Below are 27,936 nucleotides of genomic sequence, written 5' to 3' on the forward strand. Positions count from 1 at the left end.
CTATTAATACTTGTTTAGGTTCATTTTTATTAACAACTAGAAAGGCAGTAGTAACTTCTTTGGTCCCAATGTTCCTATCCATATATGCAAAAAATAATCACATATACCAACTCATTTACACAATGTAGTCTGCAGTTAATACTGTTATTAACTCCACTATTCATCAAGGCCACTGGCATGAAAGCTTAAATAGAATGACCAACATGACAAAGAGAGTCAACTCTAAGACAAGACAATGTCTTCTAATTCCAAGGCCAGTGTGCTTTGGAGTATACCAGAGGATCTTGGGGTGGGGAGCACCTGTAAACTTGTTTTCTAAAATATTTAAATTATTTCAATATAAATTGTTTCCTTTTTTAACTTTAAATTTTCCATTTTATGCACTTAAAACCGATTCTGGGGCAGCTAGGTGGCACAGTGGATAAAGCACTGGCCCTGGATTCAGGAGTACCTGAATTCAAATCCAGCCTCAGACACTTGACACTTACTAGCTGTGTGACCCTGGGCAAGTCACTTAATCCCAATTGCCTCACAAAATACAAACAAAAAATTAATTACATCTAACAAAACTTTCTAAGTGTTAAGAAAACCTAAGGAAATCAGAATCCCTATACATTATTTCTAAATCAGAGAAAAAATGGCTATTGAAATTCACTAAATGGAGAATTTTGAACTTTATTCAGCAGACAGTGGAAATCCAAGGGAAAATTTTTTTAAACAGAGGAATAACATGCTTCGGTCTTTGCCTAAGCATGATATATCTGGCTATAGTGTGAAGAATGGATTGGGCAGAGTTATCCATAGAGGCAGGGAGAGATTAAGAAAACTGTCAATTAGCAGAAAATACAAGGCCAGCTGAGCAGCAGTGAGGGTAGTGCCTTCACTGGTTATGCAACAAATTGACAGTGAATGAAATCAGTTCATTTCAAGGCTTTTCCTAGAAGGGTTCAGTAGTCTGGATGCAGGGACAGGAAAATCCATAGGTTGCCCAGCATCGACTATAAGCAAGGCAGAAATCAGATTTGAGGATTCCAAGTGGTTGCATGGAGAATAACTGGATTGGTCAGTTGCAACAATTCACATTTATATAGTCTTTTTTTGGTTTGTTTTGTTTTGTGGGGCAATTGGGGTTAAGTGACTTGCCCAGGGTCACACAGCTAGTAAGTGTCAAGTGTCTGAGGCTGGATTTGAACTCAGGTCCTTCTGAATCCAGGGCCGGTGCTCTATCCACTGAGCCATCTAGCCGCCCCTATATAGTCTTTTATGGTTAATAAAATGTTTTTTATATATTATCTTTTTGATCCTCAGAAAACAGGTTCAGAGTAAGGAAGTGCCTTTGACCTGCATTACCTCTCTTTTGTCCAAAATCGAGTACTGCTACACTGATTCTCAATTTGGAGTTTAGCATCTAAAATGTAACCATGAAGGTACATGGTAGTAAGCTGGGCAAGGAGACAGATACTGTAGGGGACAAGGAGCTGGGGTGAGGATGTTAAGAGGTGCATCAACATAAATCGTAATTCCTTTGTCTCATACTATATTCTATTTAGTTTGCTTAAGCCAGGGTTTCCTAAACCTTTTCCCCCATGACCCCTTTTTATCCAAGAAATTTTTACATGACCCTGGGTATTATAAAATAGGTATACATAACCTTAAAAACTTTTCACAACCCCCACATCGTTACATGACACCATACGGGGTCACAAACCAGTTGAAAAAGCTCTGGCTTAAACCTTTGGTTACTCCATGGTGTTCAGTTGTGTTCTGAATAGCTGAGGTCAATGCATAAACAAGGTATTTACAACAGTAATCAACAATTACATATTTGGTTACATGTTCTACAAAAAGAATCCTGTACAATCCATCCAGAATTCTTACCCAAAGCCATTATTCAACCATACAGTTAAGAACTCAAGATAGCTTGGCCATCATGCTAGGCTTGAAGGAATGGCAAGGTATTATACAATTTTCCTTTTTATTCGGCTCTCACCAAATAGCCTACATAATACTTTGCCCAACAGTTTCTTTGCTTAGAGGCTGGATCCTTTTGCATACCTCACCCATCAAGAGTAGTTTGCATGGTTTAAGTCAAATTTACAAAAATAATGAATTAGCACTGATTTAGACTATTTTGCTATTGCAGAAATGTCTAGGGCTTTTCCCCAAATGGGATTATGACAGATGGTGAGGATTCCAATAAAGTTCTTTTTTATTGGAGAATTGTTTAGGGTTGGAAAAAAAAATGGAGCATATGCTTATAAGCAAAGTTCAAAAAAGAAACCATTTAGTGCAATCCCCATTTTACAGACAAGGAAACTGCAGCTTAGAGGTTTTATGATTTACCATGGGTCACACAGGTATTAATTATACTTAAGTTCTAATCTAAAGTGCTTTTTTTCATTGTACCTACATCTGTGGTAAACTAAGAAAACTAACAGGTTCCTACCGATAGTGAAAACTACGAATGAGTCTTTATCTAGAGATACTTCTGAGGTCACCTATGAAGTCACGTTTTTATTTAAATTCCTACTAGAGTTGTATAGCTGCCTCATTCTCTATCATATGTTAAAGTTGGGGACAGTATTCTTAAGACTCATCCAAGAAGCCCCCAAAGAAGATTCCTTTAGGGAAATACTCTATCTTGTTTTGTCCGATGACAAAAGTAGGCATTGCTTTCTATTAATTAAATTTAAAACTTCAAGGTAGGTTTGGTATGGGGAATTGCCAAAGGTAATGTAAAAAAAAAACCTCTGTTGTGTAAGAAAAACCCATTCGAATAACCTAAAATCACCTCACTCATGAGAGCTAGCTCGGGAATTTTACCTCAGTCAACAGGCATTTATTAAATCAACAAATGTTTATTAAGCATTTACTCTGTGCTAGGCACTTTCAGCTTCCTTTAAATACAATGAATGCCCTAAAATTTTTTCAAAGGGAGTTTGTATCAGACACCGGGCAGCTAGGTGGTGCAGTGGATAGAGCACTGGCCCTGGAGTCAGGAGTACCTGAGTTCAAATCCGACTTCAGACACTTAACACTTACTAGCTGTGTGACCCTGGGCAAGTCACTTAACCCCAACTGCCTCACTAAAAAAATAAAAACAAAAACAACAACAAAAAGAAGTATCAGACACCACATAACAGACAGTATCATACTAAACTGAGCAATGAGAGTTGTTGAATTTTGCAATGAATGCTCTATCGCCCAGGGGGAGTAAATGATGAAATAATTCATTCTATAGTTCTTTAAAGTTTGCAGAGCATTTTTCTTATAACAAGCATGTGAGCTAGTATCGAGTATTATTTGCTCCATTTTTCACATGAGGAAATGGCCTCAGATGGCTAAGTAACTCAGCCAAGGTCACACTGCTATTAAGTGTTAGAGGCAGGATTGAAAACTTGGTGCCTGCTGACTCCAAGTCTTTTCCATTAGACCTTGCTTTTATGAGCAAACTGGGGGATGGTGAACACATAGAGATGATCTGACAAGCTTTACTGTTACCTCCAAACAGGAACCCAATCCTTTGTCAATGTCCAACTCCCCCCAAAGTAAGATCTACATGAGTCAAAGAAACCTAGTTGAGAAAAACCTCAATCTAAAAAAATAAAGGGGGGGGGGGAGGGGTCAAACTGCAAAACCTCTTTCAAAGAAGGTAGAAGTTCATTCCATGTCAGAAGGGTAATCAGATCAGTGGGTCACTTAAATATAGTTCCAGGGTCTTAGGGAACACATTTCCAATCAGTGTTTATCAAAAACAAAAAAAAACCCCAAACACACACCCCTTCCCCAGTCAAAATAGCTTTATGCAATACTGAGCTACTGAAGATAATGGAAGCCAATGACTTTCCTCAAAGCTTTCCCTTCCTAGTTCTAGTGTTTTATAAAGTGCCCCTTTGAAAACACTGAATACACACCGAAGTGAAGGGTGAAATAGGATGCATTTCAATGGTATAACAAAGGTGCAGAAGCTGAGGGGTAAAAAACTGCTCAAATGCAGAAGCTCAAAGATTTAGAGGAGGACAACACATTTAGTTTTATTTCAGTCAAATCACAACACTTTCTTTTTCAACTGTTGTAAAGTGTATCTACAAGTTCTATTACAGATCCACTTTTTAAAAGGTTTCCTGGGAACATCACAACAAGCCTCCTTCATTTAAGAGGAAATAGCTCTACTATATTGTTCCTCAAGTAAAAATAAAAATTCCATTCCAGTAAATAGTAAGAATACATGAAATTACAGTAAACCAGACACTTAAAAGGACAGCCAAGAAGTCTTCAACTGTTTATTAGAAAGAATGCAGACATAAAAAAAAATCCCCACTGTTCTGAACACAAATTGAAGTTTTTTTCAGCCTTGTTATAAGCCGAGTCAAAAAAAAAAAAAAGCAAAAAAAAAAAAAAATTCCAATAGTGTATTAAACATTTTGTCACTCGTTTTCCATACTGACAGTGCAAATACAAATTTGGTCTAAATGTACAGATTGACAAGCAACAATGTATAGCTGTTCTTCCTCCTCCATACTAAGAGATGTAAAAGCTTAAGGGTCAAACAATACCAAATGTACAGGCTTCATAACCATTTAAATTAGGGCTTCACTAGTTTTAGCTAAGATACATTTGGAACACTAACTAGTGATCATTTAAATACAACAATGTGAAGTGAATAATTTTTTTTTAAATAAAACATTAGTGGAACAATCCTGAAGATACTTCGGAGGTACAGCAATGTTGTCAGCTTAAGTTGTCAGCCAATTAAACTTGCTTCAGCAGTTTGATTCTGAACATTTTAAAATTCTTTTTAGTTTACCCTGTTGAATCAGGGGGAAGTGATTTTAAACTACTTAAAATAAGCTAAGTTTCCTTACCATGTCAGTATCTGCATTATTAAGCAGTAAAGAGACCCAGTGAACCTTTTTTTTTAAACTGCAATGACTGTATCCATTGCTTATACCTCAATTGCTTCTTGGAAGTCTGGAAAAATGTTCATGCATAAGGTTATTGCCTCAGCTGACTTAAAACTGACCCATACAATAGTACACATCAACCCTTAGTGAAGCCTTTTTAAAACAAACAGATTGAAAATGGATTAAAGGAGGCAAATACAGTATCTGCCTTTAGAGCTATCAACGCAGGAATTCTCTCAATTATGAAAATTTTGCAATGAAGTTATCTTTCTTTCCCAAAACCCTGAAGACGACACTTTCTTCTTTACTCCAGATCTGGCATCTCTGAAAGAAAAGTTAGTAGAAAGCATAATGTAAACTCTTTCACTTTACTTAGGCACAGAAGAGATCCACTTTGGGCTCAACTTTGATAGCCAGCTTGTCTGTGTTGCCCCAAATCACTCCAATAATCATTCAGACTTATGCTCTGACTACTTAGATTTCGTATTATACAAGGATTCAAATTATTGTTTTAGAATTTCTTCTAAAAATTCAGGAGCTTTTCTCTTCAACTATTAATAGTTTATTTAATCTGACCTAAAGCACTAAACAATATAGCTCAATGCCTCAAAGCATTCAGGAAAGCATAGCAGATACAAGAAAGAACTGGTCCCCAGCTCTGCTTAACATTAGAGTATTTCCTGAATTACCTCAGGGGTGATAAGGAATCTGAGCAACTGGAAGAAGTAAACAGCAGAAAGTCTGTTCAACTGGGAAGAATCTCAATTTAAAGATCAATGGCTAAAATACTTATATAAGTAACTTATTTCAAATTTTAAAAAGCTTACTTTCATCATCACTGTCTGGTGAATCCTAAAAAATGAAAGAAAACATAGTTATAACGTATCTGAACATCCTTTTGCTTAATAAGAAGTTCTATAAAGTAGAGCTAGTGTACTTTTTGGCTAAAAAAAAAAAGAGGGATATCACAAGTATTAGCACTTAGCAAGTTAGAGACAAAAGCCTGAAGTCTTGTGGTAAAGCTGAACAGACACTTTATTACATTGTTACTGGGAGATGTGACCTTCTTGCCTACATCCTGGCATAAGTATATGCCCTTTCCTATGATTTATGCCTCCTGGGCTTAGCTTTGATTAATTGATAGTGCTTCCCATCTTGAACCTCTGCCGTTCAAGGAAAGGAAGTCTAGTATTGTAGAAAGGGTACTTGAGTTAGAAGCAAAACGTTCTAGACTTTAAATTTTGCCATTACAAATTACTTGACTACTGGGCAGCTAGGTGGCTCAGTGGATAGAGCACCGGCCCTAGAGTTGGGAGTACCTGGGTTCAAATCTGGCCTCAGACACTTAACACTTACTAGCTGTGTGACCCTGGGCAAGTCACTTAACCCCAACTGCCTCACTAAAAAAACCAAAAACCAAAAACCAAAACCAATTACGCGACTACTGTGAGCAAGGTTACTCTGTTTCTTCATCTTTAAAATGAAGGACTCCTATATAGTTCTAATATTCTATGAAACGGAATATTTTTCATCCAGTAAATGATAATGGTTGATTGAGTTTTTCTGGTCCCACTTCCCTTCAACATTCCTTCAATATATGAATTAGCAATACTGCTAAACAAACCAAAAAACAGCCATAACAGCACACTGCTAGAGTTACTAGCCAATGGATTTGTGGTTCTCTTTTCATGGGTGTCATATAGATCTAGTTTGATCTTGTCATTAACCCATTTATAGGGTGACTTAGTTTATGTAATGCTTTTCTCAATGTAGATGGCTACAACTATTCTCCATTTTATAGATAAGGAAAATGAACCTGAGAATTAAGTGATTTGCTTATGGTCACAAAGCTAGTGAGTGGCAGAGCCAGAATTAATCCTCTTGCCTCCGAGGTTCATCATTGTTAACTCATGCTGCAGAAAGAAGTTATCAGACCAAATTAAAGGCCAATTAAAAAATTAAAAACTACTTACATCATCTGCTCCATCTACTTCTGGTAAATCTACATCCTCATCACCTCCCATGTTGTTCATCATCTGTTTAAAGAATATTAACATTGTAAATTGTAAAATGATATCAATTTTCCTAAGTTACATGTCACACTTTATGCTTAGTAAATCACTGACAAATTATCAAATACCACATATTTTCCCCCTAAATTTTACAGAATTTAGGACTGAAAGCAATCTTTGAGATCTGGCCTAATCTCTTAGGTAAATCAGAGAATCCCTTCTACATTTTTAACAAAGTCATTCAAACCTTTGCTAGAATCTCTAGTGACAAATAATCTACCACGTCAAGGAGTTCTTTTGCACATCTGGGACAACATAAAACATGTTATTTCCCTGTCTACATATGATCTCTTTCCAATATTCGAAGATAATAACCCTGTAGTTTCATAATTTCCTCAAATTAAGTTTTTTCTCCTGTTCCAGTCTTTGAAGGAAGAATGAATTTATTATCTCATATTTCATTGAGAAAATGATTTACACATAGGTATGTACTATTTATGCTTGATTTTTACCCTTTAGTCCTAATCTAAGACTACATTAAAAAAAAAACCCAAACAAACCCCAAAACCTAAAACTGATTAGTTTTGCTGAAGTTTAACTTGAGAGGGGAGTATGTTGGGAAATGTAGGTGATTTTAAGAAAAATTATTGGTACCTGTTATTTTTATAAGAAAAGCAGTAGTGAGACTAATAAACTTTGTTGAGAGAAGTATGCTTGATACAAAGACCATCAATAAAAGAAAGATGTACTGGTCAACGTCAATCTAGCTCCTCTTGTAGATAAAAATGTCAAGAGAGAAACATATCATCAGAATGCAGTCATCAATGCTCACAATTCCCACATTCTTTTGAGATGAATTATACAAGATTAAAAGCTTAAACAAGGGGGCGGCTAGGTGGCGCAGTGGATAGAGCACTGGCCTTGGATTCAGGAGGACCTGAGTTCAAATCCAGCCTCAAGACACTTACTAGCTGTGTGACTCTGGGCAAGTCACTTAAAACCCCCATTGCACCTCCCCCCCCCCAAGCTTAAACAAGTTAAAGAAAATTCTACCTCAGAGAAGCGATCAAAATTGGACATGTCTTCATCAGAATCATCTTCCCAATCTTTCCAATTATTGAAGTCCACACTAAGCCAATTGAGCTGTGGAATAAACACATAATTACCCTCTGATCAAATTCATTTGTACCATCATTAGAATTCCTACAGCATGCACATTTCTGAATATAAGCGACAATTTAGTCGTTATATGTTCATAAAAAATTTCATGAACACAAGATTAATACTGCTGGCATGTTAAGCAGATTTTAATATACATATGCCTTAGCAATCAAAACCCTACCTTTGCCCTTTCTTTTGTTAACCTTGGCCATGACTGTCCCGATTCTCCTTTCCGTAAACAACACAAGATCGATCTGTCTGTTCTTTTATGCTTGGAGTCCTACAAGATAGAAGAACCACCTCTATTTTATGTCTGTAGGACTGAGTCTAAAAGGAATAAAGTATTACATAATGCTATTTCAGATGGTCTGACACTCCCCATCTACAAGCTTTGTTGTTTTTCTTTCCCTAAGTTCTCTCCAGAGAGAAAGATAAACATATTCCAGAATATTTCACTCAAATCAAATCACAGAAAGTGCTTTTAGGTTACTAAGATGAATTTAGTTCCATTTTTCCTTCCATAGACAAGGTATGTACAGAGTGAGGATGCCTGCAAGAAGCACCTGTCTTTCCTTTTAGGAGAAAATCTCAAATTAAAAATGAATTATAATGTTCCTGTGCTAGACTGGGCTTTGAGAGTCCTGTCTAAAGGAAAGTTCTAATGGAGCACACATACAATGTGCTCTACAATTGGAGAGCTTCTACAATTGCAGAGTCCAAAAGAGAGACTGAGAAGAAGCAAAAGCGTAGAAATAATTACAAGAGTAGAGAATAACAGGAAATAATATTAAATACAAAACTACCAGCTATTTAGTGAGGTACATTTTGTCTGGAAAAGGGAGTAGAGGGTATATTTACTAAAATACTTACATTTGGATCAATATACTGAAAAAGGTCAATTTCATTTAAATGTTTAAAATTATCACTTCCTCCAAGACAACTGTAGAAAAAGAATGAAAGGCTGTTTATATAGGTGAACAAAATAAAATGTCTAAAATACAAAAATACAACTGTTAAAGATAATTCAGTATATGGAATAATTTTTGGTGCATCATACAGCATAACAATTTACCTGAAAGTAAGTTTGGACTTTTCAAAATTTACATTAACATCTTTACTGTCTTCAACACAAAATTCAATAAAGACATAGTCCCTTCGATCGTACCACTTTGCGGAAGCAGGCTGCCTAGAAAGAGAGAATTTAGAATAATTAAGCAACAATAAACTATGTTTGCAACAAAATAGTTACATACCCCTCCCAAGGTTTAAGAAAAATTATTTCCTACTGCATTAAATCTGTTGAATTTTAGACCATCCTTATAACTAAAGGCTGCCAATATAGTAATATCACAAACTTCTAAATGTACTTAATATTTTCAAGATGCGAACTCAATGAAATATTTAACCCTCCAACCAAAATTCATTGTATTTTAATTATATAGGGGCTCAACATAATAAAATTTATACTTTATTAAAAAAATCAAGGAACTGATTCAATATAAAAACACCTTTTAATTCTATTTTCAAATTCATTCTTTCTTTATTATCCTCCACTAAAAAAGCAAAAAACCAAAATCTGTTAAAAACAGGTATAGTCAAACCAAACAAATCCCTGCACTGGCCATGTCAAAAGAAAAAGAAAAAAAAGAGAGAAACAATCTGTACTAAGTCCATCATTTATAAGGACATTCAGAGCACGAGTCCTTTCAAAGTGGTGGTTGGTTGGTTGGTGTTGATCGTAGTTTTTAAGTCTTTTAAAGTTGTTTTTGCAATACTGTTATTGTATAAATTGTTCTCTGGACTTCACTTTTCATCACTTCATACAACTGCTCCCTTCACCATTTCTTACAGCATAATAGTATTTCCAATCACATTCATCTGCCATAATCTATTACCCAACTGATGGGCAACTTCTTGTTTTCAACTTTTTGCCACCACAAAAAGAGCTGCAATAAATACATGTAGGTCCTTTTCCTCTGATTTCGTTGGAGGTATCGACCTAGTAGTGGTATTGAGTAAGGAGTAAACACTTTGACAAAGGTGCTAAAATATTGTATTTATTTCAATTTCAAAAAATTTCTTATTTATAAAAGGTGTTTTTATATCATTTCATCAAGAGAATGCATGGATTAATTATACTTTATCCCTATCTTCACTCAAGGTATTTATAATACACTTAGGGAGGCTAACATAAACAGATTTATTTGTAAATGGAAAGAATAAAAAGGTTTAGGCCATTACAAGCACTGCTCAATTTCCTAAAGGCAATGTAGCATACACTCCTTAATTCCCTTTCCCATCTGGGCTCTGCTCTGGACACTGCACATGACTGTGACTAATTTTCCCTTTTTTTAATGCCTATCTTGACAGGACAAAGTTATCTCTTGCTAGATCTTTCAAGGAAATCTTATGATTTTCACATCTACAAATAAGAATGTGGTATTTTGCTCTACCAAATCAAATGCTTTAAAAAAGTCAAACAGTGGGATCTTATGTTTTCTGTATTTTTCAGGAATGTTTGTCAAAGTCTGTTCTCTTTTTAAACATTTATCAAGGATGGCCCCTGTGTGTGCGCGCTTGTGTGTAGATTATTCTCAGTGAGTCAGAAAAATGGAAAAGTAGTTATATGGGTCAGATACTTTTGGCTTATAAGGTTATGCATACCTTCCTTGAGAACCAATTTCTCACAGTTGTCCTATGGGCATAATTTAAGTCTAGTTCAACTGCTCGTTACATATTTGTTTTCTTTAGTACCATTTCTACTTCCTCATGGAATTCATAATGGGAGAATTCTAATGAGTCATTGATGGAGACATACTATAAAAAAAACAAACCTTCACAGAGCCTTTTCCCATTTTTCATGTTAGTTTTGCAGTTCCATGTTATTCTTATCAAGTTTGCTTTTCTTTCTACTATTTCCCATTGATTTATGTAGTAATACTGCTCATTATCTTCCATCATCCTCCCCAAAGAATTTATAAAGAAATTTATATTCCAAACCAGTGTTACCTTTGATTGCTCTCTCTGCCTGTAAAAAGATTGTTTTCTGGCTAAAGTGGTTCAAAGATTTTTAGTCCATTCACTATAGTTACTACTAATACTAATACTTAGGCTATAGTTAATGGTCTGTGTAAATTTCTGTTCTTTTAGCCCTTTCCTATTTTTGGCATCAAAAGCTAGTTTAGACAGAGTTGCATTAACTGCACAGCGTATTTTCTTTTCTTTTCTTTTTGGTGAGGCAATTGGGGTTAAGTGACTCGCCCAGGGTCACACAGCTAGTTAAGTGTTAAGTGTCTGAGGTCACATTTCAACTCAGGTACTCCTGACTCCAGGGCCAGTGCTCTATCCACTGTGCCATCTAGCTGCCCCTGTACAGCGTATTTTCTCATTTTGTTCTAATGTTTTAAAATTTGATCTGAAGTTAGTGACTTGACTGTACAGACACAGTGGAGTTGAAAATAGGGTATCAAGAACCTTCAATTTTTTTTTGATGTTGTACAGTGTTCACTGTATCTAGCACCATGACACTTTAACATAGCAATAGTCAACTTAATGTTCACAGATAGTCTAAAAACTTGTAAGCCACTGTACATCCTGCCCCTTGATGCCACAATTACAGAAGCACAACTGGTCCACACAGGTGTTAATGGATAGTAGTTTATAACAATTATGGGTGTTTCTTATTACCCCATTAGATAAGCACTCCGAAGCTGAGAAATGTGTCATATAGCATATACCAGTATCTTCTATGTTGTTTTGCATATAATGGATGCTTAGTAAATGTTTAGTTGAATTGAACAGGTATCTAGGTTATATTCAATAACTTAAATAACTTTAACGGGAAAAATATTAATTTTTTTCTTCATTATCCCTTCCCCTCAGCTTAGATAGCAAGCTGTTTTGTACTACTATCAAGGAAAGGGCAGAATGTGGGAATTAAAAGAGGAATTGATAGTGATACTGAAGGGACAATAGAGAAGGAAGAGCCTTATATAGGTGACTATTTTGGAAAGGAAAGAGAGAACCTAGTAGAAATAAAGCAAATGAATTAAGAGCCAAGACTTGTATTTTAGTCCAGGTGTTGCCATGGTCAAATATAACCCTGAGGGAAACGGCAACAGATTAAGAGTCAGACAAGGGCAGCTAGATGGCGCAGTGGATAAGCACTGGCCCTGGATTCAGGAGTACCTGAGTTCGGATCCGGCCTCAGACACTTACTGGCTGTGTGACCCTGGGCAAGTCACTTAACCCCAATTGCCTCACCAAAAACAAAAACAAAAACAAGAGTCAGACAACTTGGGTTTGAATATGAACTGACATCCCTCCTTGTGGCCTGTTTTTTTCCTTTTAAAATACAGAAAATGGACTAAGATTCTATACTAATGAAGTATATCGAACACATTTTTCTACCTGATAACGGGCTGTTTGTATATAGAAAGGAATAAACTGTCTCAGTTGTCTTTAACACCAAGAGGCAGTTAATTATGCTTAAACTCTCCTGCCTGTAATAACAAATGTAAAATTCCAATTCAAATGACGTAGCAAATGGGGGCAGCTAGGTGGCGCAGTGGATAGAGCACCAGCCCTGGATTCAGGAATACCTGAGTTCAAATCCGACCTCAGACACTTAACACTTACTAGCTGTGTGACCCTGGGCAAGTCACTTAACCCCAATTGCCCAGCAAAAAAACAACAACAAAAAAACAAATGATGTAGCAAAAAAACCCCCAACCTACACAAATCCAGAAATCTTGAGGGAAAAGAAATGTATTGTGTTAATCTCTCCCATTTCTCTCTCCTGGGTTTAGAGTAATCTCCTTACTTGCTAAGTCCCAACAAGATGACTAGGTTTTTTATCCAGCTCCAGATTATATTAATAAAATTCTACTTCAAAATTCTTTGATGTCTATTGGCATTTATTATAAGGGATTTATACCTTTAGATCTGAAGGCTCAACTTCCTTTTTTTTTTTAAGTGAGGCAATTGGAGTTAAGTGACTTGCCCAGGGTCACACAGCTAGTGAGTGTTAAGTGTCTGAGGCTGGATTTGAACTCAGGTACTCCTGACTCCAGGGCCGATGCTCTATCCACTGTGCCACCTAGCTGCCCCCAGAATCATTTTTTTCCCATTTCTTTTTTTTTGCAGGGCAATGAGGGTTAAGTGACTTGCTCAGGGTCACACAGCTAGTGAGTGTCAAGTGTCTGAGGCCAGATTTGAACTTAGGTCCTCCTGAATCCAGGGCTGGTGCTTTATCAATTGTGCCACCTAGCTCCCCCCTCAACTTCCTTTCTAATTACTTGGAAAACATATAATTGTGGAAAACCCCATGACACTTGATGGAAAAGTTATCTGTCCTGATAAAGCTAACCCACGTAACTTTGTTTGCATGTAAAATTCTTCTCTAAAAGTTTATGACTGGAGGTTTCCCCTCCCCCAATTTGTACTTAAAAAAAAAAAGAGGGTTGATGAGAACCCTCCTATTCCAAGAGACAATAATATAATCAGGCACTCCTCATTTTCTGGAGTATATTCTAGCAAAGCTAGTTTTAAAAAATGGATTCTATTTCCTCATTAGGGGAAAAAAAATACACCTAAGAGCCTATAGAAAAATAAAATGGTAGACAGGAGTTAGACAAAGGCTTTGTAGCACTTTAGGAACTATGAAACATTTCCCTTACTCTTTGATTTCACTCTCATCACCCTACTTCTCATTTCTAATTCCACCCTCATAATTAGGAGTTACTCTTAATTTCAGTTTCCTCTAGGAACCTGGAAAATATTTAGACAAAAGGAAAATGCACAAAAGAAATTATAGACGTTGACTCATCAATACTAACAAATCATGACCTATTTCAGACTAAAAATTCTTTAAGCTAGAGTTGAGGTTTTAAAGTGTGGTTGACATTATTAACTTTTTAGTCCAAAATTTTAGAAAAATATTAATTAGTGTAAGTGTGCTGGAACTTGCTGAATTGACAATGTGAGCATTTATACCTTGGAAATCAGCAAACGCCACAAATTACTTATTTTAATTGTTTAGAATTACGTTAATAATGAAGATTAAATTTTTTATAAGTATATCCTGAATTTCAGAGGGCAACATATATTAGTAAACCCCTGGTTATTAGTATATTATTCCAGGTTTGTCTAAGACACAATTGCTACTTTATACTTGATAATAATGGGGCAGCTAGGTGGCACAGTGGATAGATCACCCACCCTTGGAGTCAGGAGGACCTGAGTTCAAATCTGGCCTCAGACACTTGACACTTACTAGCTGTGTGACCCTGGGCAAGTCACTTAACCCCAACTGCCTCACTAAAAAAAAAAAGGGGGGGGATTGAAAATATAAGCTTATCTTCCATGATAGTTCTTAATATTCTTTCTAATTTAACACATTTCCTTATGCCAAGAATTTTAAGGATGAAGTATACTAACAGATCTAAATTTAAGAATCAGTTTATTAACTATGAATAAAGCTAGACAGTGAAAACTGACAAAATGGTTTCTTTTGATTTTAGTAGATCTGAAACCAGAGACGTAGTGGGGGGGGGGGGGAAGATATGACAGTCAAATAATTTTTTAAGTACTTACTACAGGCACTCCTGAATTCAAAGATGAAGTCTCTAAACTACTTGGGCAGCTAGGTGGATAGAGTGCCAAGCCAGGAGCCAGGAAGACACCCTCCTAAGTGCAAACCTGGTCTCAGACACTTATTAGTTGTGTGCCCCAGGGCAAATCACTTAACCCTGTTTGCCTCAGTTTCCTCATCAATAAAATGAGCTAGAGAAGGAACAGGAAAGCGCTCCAGTATCTTTGTCAAGACCCCCCCCCCCCCCCGGGTGGTGGTGTCACAAAGAGTCAGAAATGACTGACATGACTGAACAACAAAAAGCTTCTTGAGGATGGAATCCTATTTCATTGTATCATACTTGGTTCAGATCTAAAGGGCAAGACAAGGAAATAATGCTGAAAAGGTAGGTTAGGGCCAGTAACAGATGGACATTTAAGTAGCATTAAAAAATGTTTACCTAGGTACGCTGTATGTATGAACACTATATTATCCTTATTTTGAGGCTCAGAAGGTCAAAGACTTGTTCAAAGGCACATTACCTCTCTTCTGCATTTGACTGTTATCCTTTAAGGTGTGTGTGTGTGTGTGTGTGTGTGTGTGTGTGTATATATACACACACATATATATACATATATATATGTATGTATGTGTGTATATATACAGAAATACACATATCTGTATATGTACACATACATGTATTAAAAATGGAGATTTGTACCCTACAGGGCTTTTTACAAATAAAAGTCAAACTACTATGGTCAGACTGCTTTTAGTCATAAGGGAAAAATTTGTATTTATTGAAAAGATGGGCTTTTGAAAATCACTTTCCCATTAAAGGGGACCAGAGTAATGCACACTTAATTACCAAGTATGAAATATCTACTACATCCAAAGTAGTTATTTCATGATTTTTTGTTAAATTAATCGCACCATTTCCTGGGTTTTTTTCCTTTTTAAACAAGTACCAGATCAAGGAACTTTTAAAAGGAAAATAGGTTTTTTAAATTAATAGTTATGAACTATTGACCATACCTTTGGCTATATACATTTCTAAAACTGGATATAGATCCAGAATAGGTAAGTGTTACTATTATTCTTCTTCTTATCCTCTTGTTGGTTTTGGGGGGAGGGGCAGCACTGTAGGAGATGATATAAGAGAATTTTGAGCATTTAAAGTGGTGTTTAGTCTTGTAACATCTATTACAAGGTGCTGCAATAAGTAGCCAAGAAAAGGGTCTTAATTTCTTCCTGAACTATATCATAAACATTACTCATGCTAACATTTTGTGATTCAGAAGAAGTTATCTCAATGACATGCTGAAAAGACATAATCTGGACCAGCCAAACTAATTTACTATGTATTTTTTCATAAAAACCAACTGTTTAGGATGAATGCAGCAGCAGAGCTTTATATAACTGTTTGGGGGGAAAAAAATCAATTTCTCAAAGAAATTATACTAGGGAGCAGCTAGGTGGCACAGTGGATAAAGCACCAGCCCTGGATTCAGGAGTATCTGAGTTCAAATCCGGCCTCAGACACTTGACACTTATTAGCTGTGTGACCCTGGGCAAGTGACTTAACCCCGACTGCCTTACAAAAAAAAAAAAAAAAAAAAAAAGAAAAAGAAATTATACCAAAAAGACCTTTTCTTCATCGTAAAGCCAATATTAATCTACTATGGTTACATTTTTATCAATTCTTCTAGAAAAATTAGACAATAAACCTACATTTTTTTAAATATAGGAAGAAAATACTTCTTTGGAAAGCCAAAACCAAAATTTTCAATTATATATGTTGTCTAATAAGCATAAATGGCACACTCTTCAGACACCATAAGAACTGATTCCATACCTTTGATGGGCTATGGCAGATTAGCTTGACCACTGTCTTTGTGATGGGCAGAACTCCTTACCTGAAGGATTTCTACAATATAATTTATACTGCCACCACCTCTAGAATTTACTTTATTCAAGTTACTGAGTTCAAAACAAAACAAAAAACTATTATCCCATAGCTAATTCTATAGCAATCAGTTTTGGGGTTTGTTTAAGCTTGGCTAAAGTGATTCTCAGACCTTGCTTGTTAGTCAAGGCAGCTTAAGAACCTTTAATGTATCAATCCACCTTCCTGTCTTCAATAATATAATTTTTTTGGTGGAGCAATGAGGGTTAAGTGACTTGCCCAGGGTCACACAGCTATTAAGTATCAAGTGTCTGAGGCCAGATCTGAACTCAGGTCCTCCTGAATCCAGGGCCAGTGCTGCCCCCTGTCTTCAATAATATTAACTACATCTCAAAGTGACTCAGGGTGGATATTCTAAATATCATTCTAAATGCATATTATAGAAGTAGAGAATAGAAGATAAAGAGTCCAAAGCAGGGAGAATCTTATATTCTAACTGGCAGAAAAGAAAAAACAGAGGAATCAACTAAATTTTGCCACATATGTAGGAACAAATAGACTCATACCCTTTCCCTTAAAGGTAATAAACAAGGACACAAGAGTAACACTAACCTGTTCTAGATTTATGTTCATTTTTAGAAGTATAAATAACTAAAGTTATGGTCAAAAGTCCATAACTGATACAAAAAGTACTTTCCTATTTACAAAGTTCTGTGATTAAAACTTTACTTAGGAAAAAAAAAAGGGAATTCAGGTTCAAATAGTTTATTAATGCCTACAAAGGGCCATAAGGAATAACTCCTTTGGATGCAATAGCTAGTTCATGCTTGGATAAATGAGCACTACCATGGTCCCCTTTAATGGGCAAGTATTATTTTAAAAAATCCCATCCTTTCAACATAAAGGAATAAAAATTCTTGATGCTTTACTATGCCATATGCTTGTAAAAGGCACACAACTTTTCACTTTTGTCAGCTTTAACTAGGTTGTCATATAGATTCCTACTAATGTTAAAACAAAAATCTTTGAATTAAACAAGATTTAAAATCTTCACAGACAACCCTTATTTCTAGTAATACTCAATGCCAGAAATGCTTAAAATTAATGAATTATGTACCTTGTACATAAGAGGCATTCAATTGTGGAATGAATTTGAGATAAATTACAATAGGAAGGAATTTGCACTTACCCAAACATTTTACAGGATGCAAGGAACACTGTCAGTAGACAGTTCAAAGGCATGGATAATGACATTCGAACAGGATGAATATGGATAAGCTTTGGGGAGGGGAATAATTGACTAAGACCAAAGATCCACAGTAGCACTTAAGAATAATGGTGCTGGGGGCGGCAAGGTGGCACAGTGGATAAAGCACTGCCCTGGATTCAGGAGTACCTGAGTTCAAATCCACCCTCAGACACTTGACACTTACTAGCTGTGTGACCCTGGGCAAGTCACTTAACCCCAATTGCCTCACTTAAAAAAAAAAGAATAATGGTGCTTGGGGGCAGCTAGGTGGTACAGTAGATAAAAGCACTGGCCCTCGATTCAGGAGGACCTGAGTGCAAATCCGACCTCAGACACAGACTCTGGGCAAAGTCACTTAACCCCAATTGCCTCACCAAAAAAAAAAAAAAAAAAAAAAAAAAAGAGAGGCACTTGACCTTTGTAAATCGTGAGTTAAAATTTACTTTAGGGCTTTCTTCTGAAATATTTACTCCTTATTCCTCACCCCACTCCTGTAGTTATTTGATTTCTTTTGATGACTGGGGTGCAAGTGAGAGGAAAGCTTTGGGGAAGCTTAAGCCTTAAGAGTGACTGACTGGTTATGCCTTGGGGCAGCAGTGGATAGAGCACTGGCCCCTTGGAGTCAAAATATATCAAGCTATATTTTCCATTTATGTTGAACTGATTAGTAAATGTGAACTAACCCTCTTCTGCAGGAAGGGAGTCAGATCTGGATTCATTTGGTTGGAAAAGATTAAAACGTAAAGAAAAATAGTTAATTTTACTCCAAAAACCTAGTTTTGAGACACTCAAAAATTTAAATATCATTAAAAATTACAAGATAGTACTTAAGATTTTGAGCCTATTAAAGTAACAAAAACACAAGTATAAATAAGAGTTGAGAATCAGTTAATATGTAGTTAACTAAAGACTCTTCGAAATTGTTACTTTTTCGCATTACCTTTCCTTTATAATTAACCTCCTCTACCTACAAGTAATAACCTACATTTGCATATATTTTTTTAAAAAGGAATTTGTAATTTTATCAGTGTAACTACTCTACTAATACTGATTAATACCTGCTCAGTAATTATTGTCTTAGAAAGTTGCCTGAGGAGCACTGAGAGGTTATGTGACTTGCCTAGTGTCATCCAGTCATTTTAAGTCAGGGGCCTTTGGTATTCCAGCTAGTTTTCCTGCATCCACTACCCTCAATACAGGTACTGCCTCACTTGATTCTCCAAAACCCTTTGACACAAGCAGGGCAGATGTTTTTAATCTATGTAGACCTAAAATTTTGAGGGCAAGTCACTTATTCCTCTTTAAAGACTAAATCATACACTGATTCTAAGAATCAGAACATTTGGATTGCTGTTAAGACATAACCAGTCACTCTTTTTTATTTTATTTTAAGTGAGGCAATTGGGGTTAAGTGACTTGCCCAGGGTCACACAACTAGTAAGTTGTTAAGTGTCTGAGGCTGTATTTGAACTCAGGTCCTCCTGACTCCAAGGGGCCAGTGCTCTATCCACTGCTGCCCCAAGGCATAACCAGTCAGTCACTCTTAAGGCTTAAGCTTCCCCAAAGCTTTCCTCTCACTTGCACCCCAGTCATCAAAAGAAATCAAATAACTACAGGAGTGGGGTGAGGAATAAGGAGTAATTATTTCAGAGAAGAAAACCAAATCATATAGCTGAGCTTATGCACAGCCCTTCCTTAACCTGTCAACAACAAAGAAAAAACAAAACTATTCATCTACAAGGACTAGAACACATCACACAAAAAAAGGATTTCTTGGTGAGGGAATTCCAAGAGATACGATACCTTTAGAACTTTTACAGATATACTGCTTTATGAGCCCAGAGCATCAGCAGCATAGTCCCTCTGAGTATCAACACTAGGACAGAGATCTTTTTTCCCCCTAAACTTATCAAGACAAAATATACATATTCTCCCTTCCAAGCAATTAAAAACATGAACCTGCTTTGTTCAAGATACTCATGATACAAAGAAAAAAAATACTTTGCCCTCATGAGGAGAGCAAAGGAGAAAACAGGGACATAAATTGGCCTAAGTTGAAGAATAGTGTGAGTGGGACAAAGGAAAGATTAGCATGCTCCAGGGAAATTTAAAGAAATCACTCAGAGGAAAGATATGGCTTTGGGTAGGCCATTAGGCCTTGAAGAGAATTTCATGTGAAATGAAGCCAAAGATTCAGATTTAGAGCTGGAAGGAACCTTAGGGATCATTAATTTCAACTCCCTCATTTTATAGATGAGTAAAATGAGGACCAGAAGCTAAGCAACTGCCCAAGATCACCGAGGGCAAATGGAAGATAATTATTTTGCAAAGAATCCAGAAGTGAGAGAATTCAGAATAATCCAGGAACTGATGGGAATATAGTTAACAATCAGTATTTCCTAAGCACCTATGTGCCAAGGGAAAAAAATACATGGAAGAGTGTGAGAAGAAAAGAGGTAGGGAAGAGAGAAGGGAAGAAAAAGAGGAGAGAGAATGACTGCAAAAAAGACAGTTCTTGATTTATCTAAGTGGACCATTCTGTAGTCATCTATGTAAAGTGATTTTTACATAATTAGAATTTGCCCTTACCCAATTCACCTAGCTTATATAACAAAGGCATACACAAAATAATAACTGTACAAGGCATAAAAATGTAAACTGCAGACACATTAAATACTGAATTTAAACAGAACTATGAAATTAAAAGGTCAAATTAATAATAAAGTGCACAAGAGTTAAGATATATGTGCAGTACAACGTGGCTCCATCTTTTCAATAACATTCACTCAAAAGATGAAATGCTTCTGCCAACTTCACTGTGAACCTTTTTGATTTGACCTATGTTCTAAAGCTTTTTCTTCTGCCTGCAATCTTTGCAGCTCAATCAGATCTTCATTCAAAAATCCTCATTTGGAATTCTTTTAGAATTTACATTAAGTCTAGTTTGTGTAATGTGAATTTATTTAAAGAGCTGTCTGTAAATATGAGGTAGTTTGAGCAGGCAGATATTACCACTTGAGAGGATCAGGAATGGCTTTCAAGTAGAATGTCTTGCTTCAGCTGTATGTAGAAGAGAGGGATTATATGAAGTTGAAGTGAAGAATTAAAGAGTCATGCTGGAACCTAGAGTAAATTAAGGGGTTTAGTATGAAACAAGGCTGTAAAATTTGGTTGAAGATAGGCTGTGAAAAGCCTTAAGTTTTCATTTAATTTTACAAGCAATAGGGAGCTACCGAAGGTTTTGAACAGGAAAGCACATGGTCAAACCTGTATCTAAGATTTCTTTTTGGTAGCTTTGTGAAAGCTATATTAGAAAGGAGAGGGAAAGCACAGAAACCATTTAGGAAGCCTGTACAATAGATAGTTTAGGTAAGAGAGCCTGAACAAGAGGAATGACAGCAGTATGAGTGGAAAGAGACTAGAAGTAGAAAACTATATCCTAATGCTAGCTCTGCCACCTACTAGCTGTGTGAAACTTAAGCAATTTACTTTACCTCTGGCTGGGTGTTAGTTCAACAATTCTAAAACTAAGTGATTACACTAGATAAAAAGATTATCTCTTTCAGTTTTAGAATTTTACAATATGACTCTTCAAATTTTAATGGCTTATATTATTTTCAGTAAGTAGTCTTTAAAAATGTATTTATTAACTAATCTACTTTCCAAAAAGTTTGTTAGTAATAGATATGTTTTTTCTTCCCTGGATGATATACATTGTCCAGACCTGTAATTTCATAACTGTAGAGAGGTTCTTATTTAGAGCTTCCACTACCAATTTGATCACTACCGTCCCTACAATTTAGTGTCCCCTACCCCGCAAAAAAGTGACTTGCCCAGGGTCACACAGCTAGTTAAGTGTCAAATGGCTGAGGCTGGATTTGAACTCAGGTCCTCCTGAATCCAGGGCTTTATCCACTGTGCCACCTAGATGCCCCTATACAATTTAGTCTTAAAGAGTTCCTATCTCTTCTTCGATTACCTTCCATTTACCATGAAATTATCTTTTATATACCTTTTGTCTCCTCCATTAGAATGTGAACTTCTTAAGGGCAAGGGCTATAATTTTGCCTCTATATCCCAAGCACTTAGCTGGAACAGTGCCTAGAACATAGTTAAGTCCTAAATATGTTTGCTGACAAAATGAGGTTAAGTGACTTGTCCAAGGCCATGAAGCCAGTGAGTCAGGCTTTTAAATTAGGTTTTCCTGATTTTAAGGTCAGCCTTCTATCAACAGTACTCTACACACTCTCTCTTCCATATATGCATAAACAGAGCTGATGACAAGATTTCATTCATAGTTCAATAGGATCTTGTTTTTAAGATTTCAAAAAAGTTCCTTTAAACTACTGTAGAAAGACAAAACGTCTACAAGTTTACTTCATGTATTTATATTTACTTCATATTTTTACAATGCGCCTGATAAGACTTATTTCAGTAAGCTTCTGTTATTAATGTATACGGAGATTTTAGTTAAACCAACTAGTGTTATTGATCACTGCCTCTAATTTTGTCACACAAGTCTTAATTATCTTCAAATGCCTATCAACTTTCTTCCTATTCCCCCACAAAGCTGTAATGTCAGTTCTCAATTAAGGTAAATGGACCATTCCCCATACCCTCTTCCTGTAATTTGTGTATTACAAATTTACCTGAATTGAGAAATGTGGGTATTCTAATCATCTTCCAGATCTGCCCACCCACAATAGGAAAAAAATATCCACAAACTATACATCACCATCTTACAGATGGGGGCACAGACCCAAGCTATAGAATAAAATAGTTAAAAACGCACATACTTACTAGCTGTGTGACCCTGGGCAAGTCACTTAACCCTCATTGCCCCACAAAAGAAAAAAAATAGAAAATGCACAGATAAATTATGTGCAACGGTCAAGAATAAAGCTTTTGAGCAAGATTAAAGCTTTTAACAGAAACTATAGAAACCAAAATAAGATATGAACTAAGAAAACAATGGTCAGTTAACTCCTTGGAAATTAAGGGACCTGCAGGATTCCATATGGCAACTTAGATCTTAAACGAGTCATTCTCAGTTGCTAGTGCCTCCCCCCCCCCAATTACTTTGCATATATTTTGTATATATGTGCATACATATTTCCTCTCAGTAGAATATAAGCTCCTTGAGGGGTAGAACTTTTTTGTCTTTGTATTCCCAGAATATAGCACAAGATGGTGCCTGGCACATACTTATGGAATGAATGAAAAATGACAGATTGTGGACTTGTTACTTAGCTATTCTTTAAGGTTGTGTTTCCAGCTCAAATTCAGTGATTCCACTGTTACCTTGTTTCAACCACAGCCTTCCAGATTATCCATGGATATCAGTACAGTTTGGTGGGCTCAAGAGATGCTTGACTCTAAGATCCCTTTCAACTCTAGGATTATACAACATGTCAAGCATCAAGAAATAATTCATATACTAGACAAGAACTATACAGTATGACTATCAAAAATCTTCAAAGTCTAACTTTTATTTTCTAAACTTTAGAAAAAGGCACTGATTTATTGTGGAAAGTTAATCTCTAGATGGACAATACCTGTACTAAAGAAATGAACAATATGGATAATATAAAACAGTACAAATACCTTTAGTTATTCAAGCACTAACTGTTGAGGTAACAGAAATTATGTTTCCAAATACATTTTTCTTGAGCCAATATTAAAATTAACATTTCCTTTGCACACCAACTGTAGGATCAGAAATGACAGAAACTCTTGATACAAATTAAACCTAGATATCCTCTTTAGGATTCTAAATCCAGGGCTCTTTCCATAACCCCAATATATACACTGAGAGTTGAAAAGACTTCCAAATGACAATTACGAACACTCTTCAGGGAGCATCAGATAGGATTTGATCAAATTGACACCAGAATCTGAGAAATCTGGATAAAGAAAATACTATCAATGAGAAAAATAATTAAGGCTATGTTGTTATACACACTCACTCACCACTTCTAAGAGCATTCTGGTTGAAGTACAACTTAAGTTTACAGTATGAAAATCAGTTGCCATGTTACAGTGGCTAGGAAATCAATCCTGAATGAAAGGAAACATTACAAACTTCTCTAATTTTATCAGTATTCCTTGCAAATAGAAATCTTTGCCCAGCCAAATATCCTAGACACTAGATCTACTTTTTTTTTTGGGGGGGGGGGGGGGGCGGACTGGAGGATCTATTAAGAGTTTTGTTAATGGACCCCAAGCTTACAAAACTTAGCAATTTTTTGCTAAGGTAAATAAGATTTGCTCAATGTTTGATGACAATTTTATCCCAATGGTTTATAAATTAATGAAATTAAATATAAGCAGAAGTGAAGTCACTCCCTGAACCTTACCTCAAGTAAATGATAATAGGATTAAAGGGAACCATCTGTTCCGATCAAAAAAATTCTAACCACCTAAAGGCTAGCAGATTCCTACAAGAGCAAGAAAAAAAAAAAGCTATAGGATTATAGAATTAGAGCTGGAAAGTACCTTAAAGGCCATCTAGTACAACCCTTTCATTTTTCAAGGGAGAAAACAGAGATCCAGAGACATTAAGCAACTTGCCTAAGGTCACATAGATGAATACAGATAAGGATACATATCTTCTGATTCCAAATTCAGTGCTCTTTCCCCTGGACTGCTCAAACTGTAAAGAGCTGGTAAAGAAGATAACTAGTCTCGAACCAGTTCAGATTTGAAAGAAAAGAAAAAGGAGAAGTGGTAGAACTGGGACTTGAACCAAGGTCTCCTGAATTCAGTGTTCTTTCTACCACCAATCTATCTTCCCTGCTGGGCTGGGAATCTGGGTAGTCCCCATCAAGAATTTTAATCTTTAAAAAATTAATAAAAATTGGGAAAAGAAAAAAGAACTTAATGATCTTGGGCAAGCACACAATTTCTCATTTCCTTGAGGGATAGATGATGCTAAATAACTGCCTTCCCTAAATGATACTGTGTTGTGACCTCTAAGCACCTTCTAGACAAATAAAACTTCGATAAAAATGTTAAAGATATTTGGCTGGGCAATCCATTAATTTTAAGTAGGAAAAACCCCCATAAATTGCCTCTTTCCTCCTTTTTGGTTTTCATGTTAAGGCGGATTGAAAGCCTTATCAATGAGGTTCCTTCTATGACTGGATGACCCATAAAAGGTCTTTTCCAATTCAACTGAATCATAATATCCACTTGATAAATTCACATCCCTAAATAAATCACAAAAATCAAAACCATAGGGGCAGCTAAGTGGTGCAGTGGATAAAGCACTGGCCCTGGATTCAGGAGGACCCGAGTTCAAATTCAGCCTCATATATTTGACACTAGCTGTGTGACCCTGGGCAAGTCACTTAACTCTCATTGCCCTGCTCTCTCCCCCCCCCAATCAAAAACATGAAATGTGTACCTTATTTCTTCAAATATTAAAATACTTGTAAAATTTCAAGGTATACCTTTTGGAATATTACTAGCTTAATTTTTTAACCCAAGTTTCATCTACTTACATGATTCTTTCTCCATTATATAGGTCAATAAAAAGTAGTTTCAAAAAACACTTTTTGAACACACAGCTAAGTTAAAAGATAATTTAAACTGAATATTTGTTTCTTGACCATCTGATTACTAAAACCTTATATGCAAATTTCCTCAAGATTAAACCCTTGGCTCTCAAAACAGATACAACTCTATGCTAGATTTGAATTTATTAAGTTATTTCCTATAAACCTGGGTTTTTAACTGTAGCAAATCAAAACTCCTACCATTCTATGAAGAAAAGCTACAACTGAGTTAAGATGGGCATTTAAAAATGTGAGGTTACAAAAAGGGGAGAAGTTTCACATATGCTGTTGAATTTTCTAGTCAAAGACAATTTCACATTCTGAAAGTACCTCATTCCTCCACAATGTTTTCAATGAACTGGATGCTATGTCTTATTTATGTTAGCCTCCTGGACCATTTTTCTGCACTTGTAATAAGTGCTAGATGCCTTTGAGGCATTAGTTTTATTTAAAAACATTTTTTAAAATCTGAAATCTAAATTTACACTACTCAAACACTAAATTTTATCAGAAGTTGGTAGAAAACTAAATTATACCACAAAGTGAACGATCCTCCCACCTGGAGAATTAGAGTAAAATTTTAGCCCTCGAAGGGCCAACCTCATACATACGACTCCAGAGGTGAGGCATTTTCCCTTTGTTTTACTCAAACGTCTACCTCCAGCATGTGCATGCGTGACCCACCTTTGGGAAACTGCCCCTTAAAAAACTTCTGAAGATCTACTAAACACACAGAGATTTCAGTAACTGAAACTAAAGCTGTGATACCTACCCGGCCTACAGTTTTAAGCCAGGACACTACTTCCTAAAACCCCACAAGAGTCCTTTGGGTCAGCACGTGCGATATACCTGTTGGGTAGTTAAGTAACCCTCCTCCCTGCCAGGAAACCGCCGCGTTGGGCCTGCCCCCTACTCTCTTCAGGGAATCAGCCACACTGAAAGGGGGTTTGGGGGTGGTGATCCGCAAATAAGTCATTAAGTTCCCCCAAGGAGTAACTCTGTGTCAGGGTGACACGGGAAACCGCACCGTGTCAAGATGACACGGGCCCACTGTGGGCTGGCCTGCACGTGGCCGGTACTATCTCCTCCGGACCGCAGGCCACATGGTGTCCCCAACTCGTGGTCACCGCCACTCCCAGGGTGCCACCTACCCCGAATGCACATGGCGTCGTGCCACGGCAGGTCATCCCGGGAAAGCCAGCACAGAGATGCCGACCCAAGTGGGTACCCCGCTCCGGGCACTTTCAGACAGTAACCGGGTCACTGGAGATGGGCGTCCCGGGCTGAGCCGCGGGCCCGGCTACTCCCGGGAGTCGGGGAGCCGGAGGGGCGCCCCGTGGCTAGCGGGGATGGGGGAAGGGAGCGGGTCATTTCGGGAAGGGGGCCCTCCGCCCTCCCCCGAAGACCCTGAGGAGGGGGATGGCTCCGGAGATTCCTTCCGCCCGGTGGGGCGGGAATACGACCCCTCCCCCCCAGGGGCCGCGAGCCCCGCAGGCCGGGAGGAACGCGGGGAGGGTTGGTTTCCCGCCCCGAGCCGCGGCCTCGGCCTCCCGTCCTCCTTTCAGGCTAGCCTCCCCTCAGCAGGGTCTCGCACTCACATTGTGAATGGGGTAGGGGGGGCGGGCGAACGGGTGGGGTGGGTCTCTCAGGCGGCAGTGACGGCTCCGACTCCCCACAGGCGGGCGGCTCCGGCTCTGGTGCCTCCTCCTCCTCCGGTAGCGGCCTCTCCTCTCTCGCTCTCTCCCCTCAGGCGGCGGTGGCGGAGGCGACGGCGGCGGGCTTGGCCTGGATCCCACAATGCACCGCGCGACCAGAGAGGCTCTTCTGTTTGGGGAGAGGAGGAAAGAGTAAAAAGAGGGCGCGAGGAGGGAGAATGAAACGTGTGCGTACGAGGGGCGCTAGGGCCAGGCAAGGCAAGGTGGCGGCGGCGGCGGCGGCGGCGGCAGAGACAGAGGCGGCGGAGGCGGCGGCGGCGGCAGCGGCGGCAGCGGCGGTGGCTAGTGACGCAGCAAAATGCCCGGGCCTCTTCGCGCGTGCGCGCTCCTGGGCTTTCGGGCGCGAGCCCGGCTTTCTAGAGATCTCTATGAGAAAGGCGGAGTCTCCTCGTCACTCTCCCCGACCCCGCCCACTTGCGCCCCCCCCCCCCTCCCCGGCCAGTTCTCCCTTCCCGCCTCTCCTCCCGCCCCCAAAGCAGCCTCTCGTTGGAAAACCGTTGGAGACCTAACTGCCTGGGCTCGCGCCTTTGCGTGATCTGCCAGGGAAACCTCCAAGAAATGGGAGGGTGAGGTCGGCTGGGAAAGCCTGAGCTGGGAGGTGGCCGGTCCTTCGCCGGCAGGCGGAGGCGGGACTTCTGGCCCCTTCTCCCTGGTTCCCCTTCCCCCCTCTCCCACTCCCCGCACCTCGCCCCAGCCCGAGGCATAGAAAAAACCAGGCCTGAGGAGAGATGTTTGAGTTACAACTCAAACTACGCCTGGGTCCGTGCTTTCCTTCCTCGGAGGGAAGAGCGGGCCTGGCCCGGAGGAGGGGGAGGTGAAAGGCCTAGGTTTGGAGGCAAGACCGCTTCCCTAGGCCAGTTCC

At 38.0% G+C, this 27,936-nt stretch overlaps 1 protein-coding gene across 1 annotated transcript; it reads right to left on the reverse strand.

The window, feature by feature from the left end:
- Positions 1–4,008: 4,008 nt before the first annotated feature.
- Positions 4,009–27,311, reverse strand: PTGES3 (prostaglandin E synthase 3). Its single transcript, XM_043966501.1, has 8 exons — positions 26,958–27,311; positions 9,150–9,263; positions 8,948–9,017; positions 8,259–8,357; positions 7,970–8,059; positions 6,878–6,940; positions 5,732–5,756; positions 4,009–5,228 (listed from the first exon to the last, which is right to left on the reverse strand). Coding segments are annotated over exons 1-8 (483 nt in total). The 5' UTR covers positions 26,960–27,311; the 3' UTR covers positions 4,009–5,208.
- Between the last annotated feature and the right edge of the window lie 625 nt (positions 27,312–27,936).

The sequence above is a fragment of the Dromiciops gliroides genome, chromosome 5, assembly GCF_019393635.1.
Source record: "Dromiciops gliroides isolate mDroGli1 chromosome 5, mDroGli1.pri, whole genome shotgun sequence".
Taxonomy (NCBI): Eukaryota; Metazoa; Chordata; class Mammalia; order Microbiotheria; family Microbiotheriidae; genus Dromiciops; species Dromiciops gliroides.

Excerpts from the sequence above, each read along its gene's own strand:
- PTGES3 (XM_043966501.1), bottom strand. Across the intron at positions 9,018-9,149 it reads AAGTCCAAACTTACTTTCAG|TTGTCTTGGAGGAAGTGATA; the intron begins GTAAATTGTTAT and ends CTTTTTCTACAG. Across the intron at positions 8,060-8,258 it reads TAACAAAAGAAAGGGCAAAG|CTCAATTGGCTTAGTGTGGA; the intron begins GTAGGGTTTTGA and ends TTTATTCCACAG.